The 14,885-nt window shown below is 32.1% G+C and overlaps 1 protein-coding gene across 7 annotated transcripts in view; it reads right to left on the bottom strand.

The window, feature by feature from the left end:
- The window catches only part of LOC126744524 (tyrosine-protein phosphatase Lar), a 1,889,525-nt gene that overhangs the window by 387,775 nt on the left and 1,486,865 nt on the right, over window positions 1-14,885 (bottom strand). For all 7 annotated transcript variants that reach the window (XM_050451972.1, XM_050451980.1, XM_050451999.1 and 4 more), the window contains one exon: window positions 5,729-5,860. In XM_050451972.1, coding sequence (XP_050307929.1) covers window positions 5,729-5,860 — 132 coding nt within the window. The remainder of the gene's footprint in view (window positions 1-5,728; window positions 5,861-14,885) is intronic.

The following is a 14,885-nucleotide window of genomic DNA, read 5'->3' as shown; positions in this document are numbered from 1 at the left end:
TAAATTATGATTTAATATAGTATGACACCTCCTCCCATGACGGTAAAAATTATAATTTTTAATTGAACAATTGCATTTCACATATGTGGCTTTAGATTTGTTCCTCCTATTTAAAATAAACTCGATAAATTGAGCAGTTATGGATACTATGTTTAAATGATAAACCGTCCATTTTGTTGCATTCATGATAATTATAAATAAAAAAAGATTTTTTTTATACATCTTATTATTTCCTACAGGATTCTTTCCAATTTAGGTTTAATTGATATATCAACTAAGATAATATAAGTGTAAAAATGTAACCTCAAACAAAAATGGGTATTTATTTAGATATGATATATGGAAATATATGGATATAAATACATATGATATATGGAAACATATTGAATTCTCAAAAAAAGAAAATAAAACATAAAGGCCTAAAAATTATTAATAATTAAAAACCTCTTAAATGCTTTTAGTAAAACAACTATATCGAAGCATTTAGAGTATAATAAAGGCACTTTCCATTTAATTTTGAAAATCCAAAAACCAAACTAGATATTGGTTTTGGATAATAAAGAACTTTTATTGGCTTTATATTTAAATGTAAAATTTTTGATAATTAGAGGAATTGCGTAGGCGTGCAAAGCCTCTGGAGTCCATTAATGGTTCTGGTAAAAACTATATGGCTAACTTTATTTTTGAATTGATAAAGGTAAAATTAATTAATATACTAATAATATAATCAAACCAAAGCTAGAGCCTATTTAAATTTTTTTACTGACCATTTTAATTTTAGTTTTCACAACCACAAATTTACAAATTCAATTAGTTTTTTTTTCTATTTTGATTTCGCTTCTTACTATATTATTGTACTAGCTACAACATTGATCAGACCCTCTCTGTCAAATTGTTAATTTTTACCCCCGATTATTTAATTATTGTGTAGGATTCGAAATAAGAAAGCTGTGTTTATTTTAAATATTTATTTATTTATTTAGCAGTTTATTTCCAACAGGCAAAGCCCAGTTACAGGAAAATCTACAATTAATGTTTTGAAAGTGTAAACAAGTATTAAATTACTATAAATTAAATAACAAAAAGAAAGAAAAATAAAGAAAAATAAGGAAAACTTAAATTACTATAGTAACATCATGTATATATCAAAACTAAAGGAGATGTAAATTAACATTAGAATGAACAAAGAAAGGGATTCATGGGACAAGGGAAAAAAGGAAGAGAAAAGGAATTATGGTAACTGTTGGTTTGTCAGAGACAAAACTAGATCGTTTATGGAGCATACAAATATGTCACAGGTTGATGATACTGAATTAAAAATTCTGCACATTTGATATACGGGATCCTGAAACCTAATGTTAGTTCTGGCGCGATCTAGAGCAAAAGTGATATTTGCTCTAGAAGCAAATCGTGGTACATGAAATTGAATATCGTTCAAGAGAGGAGGAGAATTTATTTGATTATTGACCAACTTCCATTAGAATGTTACAAAATGAATTGTTCTCCTCATGGCCAGGGATTTCAGATTAAGTCTACCTAACATCAGATCATGATCATGTCCCCTAACAGAATATATTCCATCCTCACGAAACATAAGAAACTTTAAAACCCTTCTCTGAACACTCTCGATGTTGCCAACATGGCATTTATAGAAAGGACACCACACCAAGGAACCGTATTCCAGTCTTGATCTAACAAAGGAAAAGTACAATAGTTTTATTGAGTTTGAGTTGTTAAAGAGTCGGCTATTTCGAATGATAAAACCCAGAAGTTTCAACGAGGAGGCCACTGTCTGTTCAATATGTGGCACAAATGTGAGCCTATCGTCGAATACAACCCCTAGATCTTTAATAGAAGTACTTCTACAGAGGATTTGATTGTCTATATTGTAATTAAACAAAACAGGCTCCTTGGTTCGGTGAAAGGAGATCACACAGCATTTCGAGATGTTAAGACATAACTGATTTCGACTGCACCACCCCCTAATTAGGTTCAAGTTACTCTGTAAGAACAAGCAGTCCAAGATACTATTGATACACAAGAATATTTTCAGATCATCAGCATAAGCTAGTCTAAGGCAGGAAATCAATTTTATAAGATCATTAGTATAAAAGATAAAAAGAAGTGGGCCGAGATTGGTCCCTGTGGGACTCCAGAAGTTCAAACAAAGGTATTAGATCTGCAACCTTCCACCTCAACAAACTGTAGACGGTCAATAAGGTATGACGAAAGCATCGAAATTAGCCTTTCTGAGAAGTTGAATTGCTTGTTCAATTTTTCCAGCAGAATGCTATGATTTATCTGATCGAAAGCCTTACTGAAATCAGTATACACCACATCAACCTGACTTTTTCTATCGAGGGCTGAAGAAATAAAATGAGTCACATTACAGAGGTTAGTGATGCACGGCCTTTTAGGAATAAAACCGTGCTGATCTATAAAGAGTAGTGATTGAACTTGGGGAAGAATTCTGTTATAAACAATAGTTTCAAAAGTTTTGGAAAAATTGCAAAGTATGGAGATAGATCGTCTTTTTTGTGAATTGGTATTACTTTAGCACATTTCCAGACGCCTGGAAATTTGCCAGTTTTCAAAATAAGGTTAAAAATATGACATAAAGGCTGACAAAGGAAAAACATGCACTCTTTGGCCACAAAACTTGGAAAACCATCTGGACCGGCTGTCAACTTGTTTTTTAGCCTCCGACTAGCAGCAATAATTTCCTCAGTGGTAATTGATGGAAGAATGTCAATGAGGTCTGAGGAATTAGAAGGAGGATAGGTTTCTGCGAGGTTGATTGGATCTTTATAGGCATTCTGAAAAAGTTTGGCAAAAGCTGGCACAATATTTTTTGTTCCTTGAAAAGAATTACCATTGGCATCGCACATGATAGACGGAAGTGAAGAGTGACCTTTCTTAGCTCTAACAAAAGACCAAAACGATGAGGGATCAGTGACAATGTTTTCCTCAGCTTGGGTCACAAGTGAGTTATAGGCCTCACGGGCTTGAGATTTTACTCTCTGACGAAGCCTGTTGTATCTGGAAAGATTAAATTTAGTTGGAGAGGATCTATAATCACGAAATGCTTTTTCCTTCTTAAAGATATTAGAAATAATTTGTTTTGAAAACCATACTGGAAATCGCCGTCGTCTTCGTTGTTTTAAAGGTGCTGAAGCAGCAAAAGCTGAATCAAGTCTTTTGTAAAGTTCCTTGCAAGCGCTGTCAACGTCAGAAGACTGCAAGACGGACAACCAGTCTGCATTAAGCAACAAATTATACATGAGTGGAAAGTCTGCTTTTCTGAAGTTAAACTGCTTTAGATTATTTGAACTTATAGAAGGATTATATTTATGAGGGGAAGCCGATTTAAAAGAAATTGTCAAAGCAGGATGATGCAAATCTTCGTCAATAAGCGGTGATATACTTGATGACACTGACGTCGAAATTTGAAAAAACCAAGTCAAGAAGCCTATTATTAACATTTGGAATATTGTTAAACTGCTTAAGACCAAGGATCTCGCATAGGTTGGTCAAAAGCTTGCACTTGACACTGCTAGCTTCGGTTGTCTGATAAAATGGAACATTAAAATCTTCAACAATCATAACGCGTTTTGTGTGAACCAGATCCACTGACATAATTGTTTCACACAAGGTCTCAAAGTCTCTCTCGGTTGTGCAAGGAGGGACATAGATTACAAATAAATAAAATACAAAACCATAAGTGAGCTTACAACCTAAAATATCTATAAGTGGTGTGGAGTTTAAAATATCTATAAGTGGTGTGGAGTTAAAGATGTCTTCCAAGTTAACCCTCTCTAGGTGGATGTTGTGAGAAGCTGCGATCAAGCAGCCACCACCACGAGTAGCGGCCACTCTATCCAGCTGTCTGTCAGATCTGAGCACTCTAAATGTTTCTGGACACAATTCAGAGTTGAGAATATCTGGTTGAAGCCACGTTTCGGTGAAGGCAATGATGTCAAAGTCGCACACGGAGATTCCTGTATTAAGCTTATTAGTCTTGGTGCGGAGGCTACGTACATTTTGCATACAAAGACGTAGGTGGTGTGAAGTGCTGGAAGGATTTAGTTTTTTGTGGCTTGATGTACAGATTTGTTTCTTTATTGGATCGCCGATGCTCAAGTACATCCTTGACCTTTTGCAGATCACTCCTCTGACTAGGAGTAAGGTCAGCCTCAACGTAAACCGCCTTAGCAGAGCTAAACCTCCTCCGGTTCTTTAGTACATTGGTTACATTACAATTGTTTGATTGAACTATCTTGAGACATTTACGACCTTTACTATTTGGTCTGCCCAACTTAATCACTTCAGAGACATGCACTTGATTGCCAGTAACTGAGTTTAGAAGATTAAATATTTGGGTAATTTCTGAAGTGTGTGGTAAGATTTCCATATTAAACAGCATGATATTATTTATTCTTCTCTGTCGATCCGCGACCTCTTGCATTAAATCATTGCTGTCGTTGACCTGGGATTGAGAAGTACTAGATGGTATATTATTGACTTGCTGTTGGTTATTGTGTAGATCACTCACTTTATCAATAACCTCAGTAAATTGGGTGGTCATGTTAGCTTCTAATGAGCTAAGTTTTCCCTCCAAAGATTTAATACGCCTCTGAAGAACCGGGATGAGCTTTAAACCCTCAAGGCAGAGAGTATAAAAATATTTTAAACTACGTTTATTCTTCAATTCTATGACTCTGATCTCCGAACTAGTCAGATCTGAACATTCATAATGAAATTGTTGCCTACAGCCATCACAGTCGATCTTGAATTTATCTGTAAATGCTTTTTCACATTTGCAACACTTCGCCATATTTCTAGAAGCTCTATGGTGTGCAAACAGATTATGTTGGTTAGTCTGTTATGATGTATGCCAGGCCAAAGGAAAAGAAGAAGAAGAAGAACAGAACTCTAGCCACTCCCAGACATCTGCCATAGCCGTCAAATTCGTCCGTTCGGTCTGTCATCCGGAATTTGGCGGGAAAAATGTGATCAAGAAACTGCTGTTTATTTTGCGTTATGAGGTTAATTTTAGGATGAGTTTCCAGAGAACTTTGGTGTGTGTACCAAGAAGAATAACCGAGAAAGGCAATCCAGACTTACTTGGGTTTTAAAATCCAAGGTAACACTTTACTTTTGCACCAAATTGAACGGGTAAACAAGAGTTTTATGTATAAAACTCTAACAAAATCTTATATTATTCATCCAATTTTAAATTAAAACTGTATTCATTTTTTAACTGTAAAGCCAGTGATAATTTTCACACGAGGAATTTATTTTGAGAGCGCTACCCAAAATCGTTATTATTTTCTAATATTTTTAATAAAATACCTTTACTTCTTCCAAGAGTTTGTATACATCTCGGTAAATTCAATAGATATACTTTTAGCGGCGACAAAAAAAAGCGGTTCCATTTAAACAATACTGAATTCGGTTATATACTCGAGAAAATAATATTCAACACAATTTGTCAATTTTAAGCTCACTGCAGCTCTTTTATAAAAAAATATCTTTAAAAGACATAATTTTTCTTCTGGCCTATATAACGTTATAGTTACCATTAATCTGACTGACATGTCAAACTGCCCTTTGCAGCTTTTTAGGTAACAATAGACATCACTTACAAAAGGGTGCTCTGTAGAGCACAAATGAATTGCTTACGGTGAAACCCTTGTATTAATAAATAAAAAATTGTAAATAAACTCACCAGACACCTTCTTGCCGTTTTTTCTCCACTGGATCTGCGGAAGAGGGTCTCCCTTAGCTTGACAATAAAATCCCGCTACACCGCCAGCTCTAACTTGTTGGTTTTTTGGTTTGGTAATTATCTCTGGTGGATCTGGAAAAAAAAGAGAAAATGTAAAAACTTTCTTCAGGTAAAGTAAATTATCCGTCGTTTCAGAATATGGGTTAGAAAAAAAAAACTTAATTTGCTTGCCGGTCTTGCAGTATTCCAAAGACCAACAAGTGGATCAATGGCATGATCTAAATAGAAAACACTTAACAAGCGTAATGCAATTTCCCGTAGCGAGCTAGATAAGGCCCTGGGACCATTAATGTGTCTTGTTATGCTCCGATACTAAACAGTATTTCGTTGTTATCTAGATTTTTCATAACGTAGAAAGTAGTTTATTAATTTGGCTCTAGATAACGTGGTAATACCGCCAGGATAATTGTATTTCGTATCACGCCATCGGATAATTTAACTATCTTTACTTTAAATGGCACATGCACAGATAAAAGCTATAATGATATTTGAAATACAAAAATTCTTTATTGGCATTTATTTATTTTTATATAAATTATAATTTTAATTTCTTTGTCTTAAATTTTTTGAATAATCCTTATTGGGATTTTATTAGCCATACTCACGATACTAGTAGCAATAGTTTCTGTATCATCAAAAATTTTATTTGTTCAAGAATAAATATTTTTTGAAAAATATCTCTTGCGAACAAAAATCGCAATTGCATACAAACTTGGTATGTTACAAATAAACTATAATTATTAGAAGTTTTAATATTTGGGATCTTCTTATAGTATGACTGCATTTTATTTAATTTCATTTTAAGGATTTATCTTGATCTTACATACTTTTTTTAAAATATTTTTTCTCGTAACATTTCATTATTAGTTAACACGGAAATATAAATTTTTTGCTGTTAATCTACATAAACATTTCCAAAGTTTTAATCACTCTTAAGTTTTTGACAGATTTTATAAATATAATTGTGTTAAAAAGGTTTATTAGTACCTTATTAGATCATTTAATAGTGCCACTGTATTTAATATTTTGTATATTTCATTCTTCTTGTATTTTTTATTACTTTTTTAATCCAATATTATAGATAACCATAGTAAATTTGACATAATACATATGTCCCTATAAATTATGATAATATTAATAATAATAACAATAGCTTAGATTTTGAACCTCCTCTATGAGCAACTAGATCACATTTGGTATTATTGAGGTCAGAAACCCTAGTTAATAAAATTAAAGTGTAAAACTTGAAGCTACAAGATTAAAAAAATTGGATCCGAAACTTCAATTTGAACACCACAATGTAATACGTGTACTATAATAATTCTTCTTCTGTTAATAATCATGTTGGCAAAAGTAAGGTTTTTTTAACAGTTCGTCAAGTTCTACTGAGCTTTTCTCAAATCAAGTCCGCAACCATGATGTTCTGCTTTTTTTGGACCCTCTTTCGGGTCGAGAGGTATTGAATACCTCTTCTTGTAATATAGATGGCAGTATAGGCTGCAGGGTATCGATCTTTATTTCTTACAACATGCTACCTACATATATTCTAGTTTTCTTTTGTTTATGGTGTACTTGACTTCTAGATCTTTTTTCATTATTAGTTTTTTTAGCATTTTTCATGGAATACACTAGCAAACTCTAGGATACTCTAATATCACGAATACCGCCAACGCTAAAAAATATCATCAATGTGGACAATTTTTGTATTATATTGTTCGGCAGAGACATAACCCAAGAAGTTGATTCCACAGATTTGCATTTCAAGGCATCTGCAGATGCACTCGATATTCACGAGTCGCACCTGCTTGTCGCGTAGATCTTGCATGCAGATCGAATGATAAGTCAATTCGGAAGAGCATTTACCGTAACGTTGTTTATAGAATAAAATCAAGTTCATCACCTGTCTTTTTACACCTAACTGTGAAATATATTGATAGTGATAATGTGAAATATCGTTCCTACTTTTCTTATGTAACATTTAATGTAACATTCTTTTGCACTATTCTATTGTTCATTTATGATGATATCAAGGTAGCAATGTTGTTAAACACGATCCATTCGAGTTTCGTCGATATTAATGTGATCTTCATTTATATCTCTTTTGCTGATAATTATTTGTTTCGTTTTTTTTTACATCGATGTGCAGGCCCTACTGCTGACTGTACTTCGTGATATGATCCATCAACCTTTGCAGTGCTTTGAAGCTATCTGCTAACTTGGACGAGAAAAAACATCCTTGTCTGACCCTACGTTGTATTTTACCTGTTTTGTTTAATATCTATATTATATAAAATGCTGTCTGATTAAAACCTCTAGTAGGGTTTGTTATTACTCTATATACACTACTGCTCAAAAGTATTTGCCCACCATATATTCTTTTTAATATTTTAAATAAGATACAAAAATCTTATCTTTATACCTATATTTAGATTGTATCTTATTGTAAATTACATATATGCTTAAACAGCATACCTATCAACTATGGTCGTTGAAAAACACTGAGTATTTAAAAACAGTCTTGCAAATAATAAACAATGTAGTGAAAATATGCACTTCTTCTACAAAACTAATCTGTTTACAGCTCGTTTCCCATGAAATTTGAAACATTTAAAGGTGTTTAGTCTTCAAGAATTGATTTTGTGTAACATTGGTAAATAATTTCGCTTGCTTATTGACGATTGTCACTGTTTCTTTGCTGGTTTTTCAACATTCTTTAAAATGGCTAAAACAAAAGAGTTATCGGTAGAAACAAAAGGTATTATCATTGGACTTCATAAAGCTGGAAAGACTAACCATCAAATTTCGATGGATTTAGCAATTCCAAGGTCGACTGTCGATTATAATGTTAGAAAATTCACCAGAGAAGGGACTATTAGCAACAAACCTCGATCGGGAAGGCCAAAGGCAACAACTTCAAAAGAGGACTTAAATATTATAATTTCAAGCAAACGCAATAGACGCCCTACCGCCCCTGAAATCACAGCAAAAATCAACAAGGAGCGTAAAAAAGCGGTCAGTGTTTCGACAGTAAAACGGTGACTTTATAATGCTGGTCTTAAAGGACGTTTAGTTGTATCAAAACCGCTACTGAAGGATGTTAATAAGAAGAAAAGACTTGAGTGGGCCCAATCACATAAATAATGGACTATTGATGACTGGAAGAAAGTTCTCTGGAGTGACGAGTCGAAATTCGGGGTTTTTGGAACGAAGAGGCGAGTTTTTGAAAGGGTCGCTGAGAACTGTGCAGTGGCCTCAGTTAAAAACAGTGATGGTTCGGTGATGGTGTGGGGTTGTTTCGGAGGATCTGCAGTGGGCGATCTAATTAGAATAGAGGGAATTCTTTGAAAAGAGGGTTATATAACAATTTTAAGTGACAATGTGCTTCTGGTAGTTGAATAATTGGGGAAAACTTTATCTTTCAACATGACAATGACCCCAAGTACACGTCGAAATTGTGCAAGCAATATTTGAGTCAATTACAAAGGCAACATCTTCTGAAAGTTATGGTATGGCCCTCACAATCACCGGATCTCATTCCTATCGAATTGTGGGATGAACTTGATAGACAAGGGCGAAAATCAGGCCCCAAATCAAAAGAAGACTTGTGGAGAATCGTCCAGGAAGAGTGGCACAAGATACCTCAGGAAAGTTTGGGCAAATTATTTAGAAGACCACCGAAACTTTGTGAAGCTGTTATTAAAAATCGAGGCGGACATGTAGATGAATCCAAAATGTTATAAATAAACCGTTTCATAAGAATAACTGATGGGTTTATTATTTTTAGTTATAACTTTAAAACAGGCAAATACTTTTGAGCGGTAGTGTATTTAGTATTCAAGCCTCTTCCAGGATATGAATCATTTAATAATTTAGACACGATCAAATGGTTTTTTATAATCGATTAGACATGAGTATACACTACAGTTGACGTCTCTACATCTCTAAATTAAAAGTTGTACTCTAAAGAGTGCCTCTTGGATTCCCACTACATTTATGAAACCAAAATGGTTTTTGGATATCTGTTTTTCACATTTATTGTAAATTCTTCTGTACATGATTTTAAGAAACAATTTTAGCATATGACCCATCAGACTGATCGATTTTCTTTGCTTCGGATTTTTTAGGCAACGCTATAAATTCTCGGTGCAGCCATTTTTTACAAATATTTCCAGAGTTATACATTCTCTTGAAGATTTCGGTATAGCTGGCTAATCCTTCATCATCAAAGCTTTAGAAATTCATTCTCTAAGTTTTCTGGACCCAATACTTTTGTATTTATTTTATTGCTATTTCTACCTCGTGCATACGTATAGGTGGGTCTGTAGCTTCTTCCGACAGTAAGTACATAACCGCTGGTCGTTGAATCTCAAAAAGATTCTCTAAATATAACTTGTCAATAAAAGTTTTTCCATTTGTGTCTATGACCTCTATATGTTGTCGTTTTTTAAAAGTTCCAGTTACCCATTTCATTTCTTGCTTATAGTATTTCTATTTCTGCGTACCTCTATACTACTTTTTTTTCTTTGGCTTCCTTAAGCTTTTTCTTAATTTGTGTCTAGATCTTTTTGTACTTCCCTTCATTTTTTTATACGTTCTTCTCTGTTTCATTCGATTAAAGTCATTTTACAAGATTTCTTGTTATGGTTTTAAAAAATATTTTCTTATTGAATTTATTATTTTGGGTGAATTTGTTAATTTTACACCACCTCTTTACGGTTTCTTACCTTTGCGTTAAAGTATACGCTTGCGTTTTGTTCTATTAAAGATTGTTGTAAAGCCTTTATGTCATATTGAGAAATCATTTTCTTCTTAACTTCTTTAGTTTGACTCTTATAACTTATACTAGAAGTATACGATGTATTTCAGTGTCCGCCCCAATATAAGTTTTTACAGAATTAAACTAGGTTCGCAACCTTTTATTAACTACCATATAAATCAATTTGGCTACTTTTACATATAAGTTATTAATATATAGTTAATAATTTTTATAATTGGATATACTATAAACCAAGTAGGATAAATAATGCTCAAATTTAATAACTTTTGCAGTTATAACAACATGATTTGAACCAATTTACCTTAAACTTAACAAATGTGGAAAGGTTTCTAGTGTCAAGTTCTTAGGGTAATAGCATACAGAAGTTCCGAGGTTAAGCACGTTTAGCCAGTATTTCAGCAATTTGTGAGAGATATGCTCTTTTTGTAGGATGAATAATATAAGTAATAATATATTAAATATTAGTTTTGTAATTTTCGAATTCCAAAAACATCAGAAGCATCAAACCAAGGTCCATATACCGTCATCACTAAAATTTAAAGGCGAGAGCATAAGGCATCATAAGCATATCACAAAGTTTTCCTAAATCTAAGCAAATACAACATTTTTAATCTAGAATAACCAATTATTAATTCTGCCCTGCTAAGACAGGAAGTCGTATGTGAAAAAACAACATTTAGAGATAATAAGCAATTTGTAAATAATTATATGCCATCCCTGTTTGTTGCCAATTGCTTTATTGTTCAATATTTATTTTTGTAAATAACTATAAAAAACAACTTCAAGATGTTTTAAGCATTTTGTTTAATCATAATTTGCAGAAAAAAAACTTTTGTTGAATACGACATTTGGTCTTGGTAAAAGAAAACATTTTATAATTTATATACTAAATAAATTTGCTGTAAAATAATAATAAACCTAATTTATAAATTAAAATAAACAGTTAAAAGTATGGAAATATAAGATATATTAATGAAAATGAATATAACAAGTACATTAATAAGGTAAGCTATTCACTATCATAATTTTCTGCTTCTTTTGATTCTGGCAAATTGTGCCAAAAGGACATCTTATTTGATGGTATGATTTCTTGCAACTTTTGCAATAATTTAGCTTTCCTCTCTTTTTCAATACGTTTGGGGGCCAATCTTATGGTGGGTTTTGGTAGGACACTTTTAAATTGAACCTCAACGAAATTGGCTAGATAAGGCCTTGGTATAATTTTATTCATCTTAAATCTAGACGAAAAATTAACAAAATCATAAAAATCATTTAAATTCATTTCAAATACCTCAACCCTTGAACTGTTTGATTTTTTAACACATAATTTAAAATTATCAAAATCCAAAACTTTGCCTGTTTGTTTTAAGGACTTTTCCACCTGATGGTGGAAAGAGTCAGCAGACATAAAAGTGTGGCCAGTTTGCAAATATTTTATTTTTAGTAAATTTAGATTAACCTCTGCTGAATTAATTAAATAAATAAAATAACAATACAAAGCCCAATTCTTATTTTGAGCGGCGCAATTATCTAGCCAAAGTGTTCTTTCTTTTGCATCACGGTGAAACAAGAGAAATTTGTAGAATGTTGAGATAATATCAGATTTACTCCTTCCGGCCACTCCTTAATGCCAAATAATAACTACTGGTTTGTTTTTTACAGATTGCTTGCCGAGGGTAACGAAACTCTCATTAAAACAAATAATCAGAGGAGTAAAAATAATTTCTTTAAACATCTCACAGCGTGGTAGCATTATAACCTACAAACGTAATATAAAATTTATTGTACGGTTTAACATAAAAAATAACATAATTACCTTCTGTAAATCTGCAGAAAAATATAATGATTCAGAGTTTAGTGCAGTAAAAGATGCGTCTTGTTTCGCCTCTACGGCATTTTCATAGTGAATTTTCCATTTTTCACAATCTTCACATTCAGAGTTGAGATTTTCTTTGTCATGTTTTGTATTTTTAGAATGAATATTAAATTTTCGCATTGCCAACACTCTCCATGGCCCAACGTTGCAAAAGAAATATTCATCTCAAATACTTGTTGGCGATAAAGTTCGTATGAAATATTTATGTAAGGGTACTTTTAAAAAAAATCTTGATGCAATTATTTAATATTAATGTCGCTTGGAAGATATTTCCTATTGGGCGCATGCTCCCTTCTATAATGGGATATTCTTGGACCAAAGGAATTTATGTGATCAATAATCTGTTATCTGTCAATTTTTTCTCAGAAGGGTGTCCTTGCTTTAATGGTTTTACAAGTAAACTTTTCGAGTTAGTTTTATCCAATACCTCTCTAATTATTCGATCATTATAAACTTCAAAACCTAAAATTGCCAAAAAAAATTTTTTGCACACATTTACGTCAGTCCCTGTATTAGATTTTAAGTAATAAACTACTGTGTGATTACGCCTAGAATCTCCATCTTTAGTTTTTCTTTTCTTATTGATTCTCTTAGGATTTTTAGTTAGGCAACTTTTTGCCAATATTCCTTGAGGCTTACAAATAATTATGTCCGAAATAATAGTAATTTTGGGTTTTTTTATTTGAGAGCCAGTATTAATATACTTTTTAACTTTCTTACCACATTTAGGTTTTTGTATCTTCATTTTCTTTGTTTGCTCTGGAATAAAATCTGGATCATCCGGATCATCTAAACTATCGCCATTATTAATCTTGCTGTTTACGTTGTCATTTTTTTACTCTAAATAAGGACTTTTTTTGTAATTCCAGCTCTTTATTAAGCGCTAGTGTAACTAACTTTTTGCATCTTTCCGACATCTAGCATAAATAAGCACACATTATAATATATTACAAAGTGAAAATAGTAATGTTCAATAACATACCTTAAATAGTTTTATTTAAACTAACAGTGGAATAAAATACACTAAGAATGCACAACCATAACTAAATATCTCTTGTTACCAAGGTTTTGCAGCCACCAAAACTAATAAGTAAAACCTATAAACAAAACATGTGATAAAAACGAAACATAAATTATAACCTAACTTTCACACCCAAGGTTATAAACTGTTACCAATAAGATTGCTCACTGCCCGATACAAAGTCAAAATGTCGTATCTCCTATATTTTTATTCAAATACGACAATGTGGCTTTGTAACAATCAATACGACATTTGGACCTAGCAAAATATGGATTTTTGCAGATATGACAAATAAATGTAGTTTGAAATCACTATTTGTAATAAAGATACGACTTTTACACCTTGACTAGATGGCAAAGCATACTTTCACGTGTAAATAAACGGGAAAAAAGAAAAAACACCATTCTTTGCAGATACGACTTTCTGTCTTAGCAGGGCAGAATTGTGACTGTTCTGTTTTTAGCTGTTCGTCCATTATGGGACCAATATTTTTGAAGAATTTTTCAATTTTGATTACACAAACTACTATGGCGTTTATTTGTTGAGCCCTACAGTTTTGTCAGAATTTATCCTATTCATTTCACGTAATATATTATTACGATTTGAGATTATTAGTCGATTTATATCATTAATCTCGTCTGGCATAAATGACAAATATATCTGTGTATTATAAGCATATATATAATGTTAACAGTGTTTACCAAACTGAGATGTATACAAGCAATATAACAATGTTGCTACCCTGCGGTACACTGTTGGAACTAGTTTAAAATAAAACCGTTTTTTTTCCTTAATAGTTCCTTAACACCCTGTACTCGGTTAGTAAGAAGTGAAGAACGAATGCCAATACAATTATTACCACCAATAAAGTGCAGAATTAATTTTATTATTTCGATGCCTTGGTAAAATCTATCATCATTTTTATTAAGAATTTTAGGAGGAAATTAACAAAAAATTTATTTAAATAGTTTTTATACAATAATCAAATTTAACTTATTTAATATTTTAGGGCAGTTTAGGGTCATCAAATTGGTTGAATAAAAATACTTAATAAAATATTTTAGTAAGTATAATTATAAACAGAATAACATAGCTTAAAAAGTATTAATACGTATTAGGAAATAATTAATTAAAGTTAACAGTCATAATTAGATATTGGACTTGACTATAAAATCTTTTAATGGCGAAACTAGACTTTTTATATTATGAAATCAGTTTTAAGGAAACAAAAAGAAAAGGATGAAAATTATATTTTTTAAATATATGAATCACTGTTCATATTTAATTACACAGAATATTAAAATAAATGAAGTCTGGAAAGAAAATACTGATACATTTAGTAAGAACTGAGAAGTTTAATATTTTTATATTAAAAATCTATTTTATATTTAGTTCTTGGTAAGTTTCCCAAAAACTTAATCGA

The sequence above is a fragment of the Anthonomus grandis genome, chromosome 1 (assembly GCF_022605725.1).
Source record: "Anthonomus grandis grandis chromosome 1, icAntGran1.3, whole genome shotgun sequence".
NCBI classification, from domain to species: Eukaryota; Metazoa; Arthropoda; class Insecta; order Coleoptera; family Curculionidae; genus Anthonomus; species Anthonomus grandis.
This window is presented reverse-complemented; position numbering and strand designations above follow the sequence as displayed.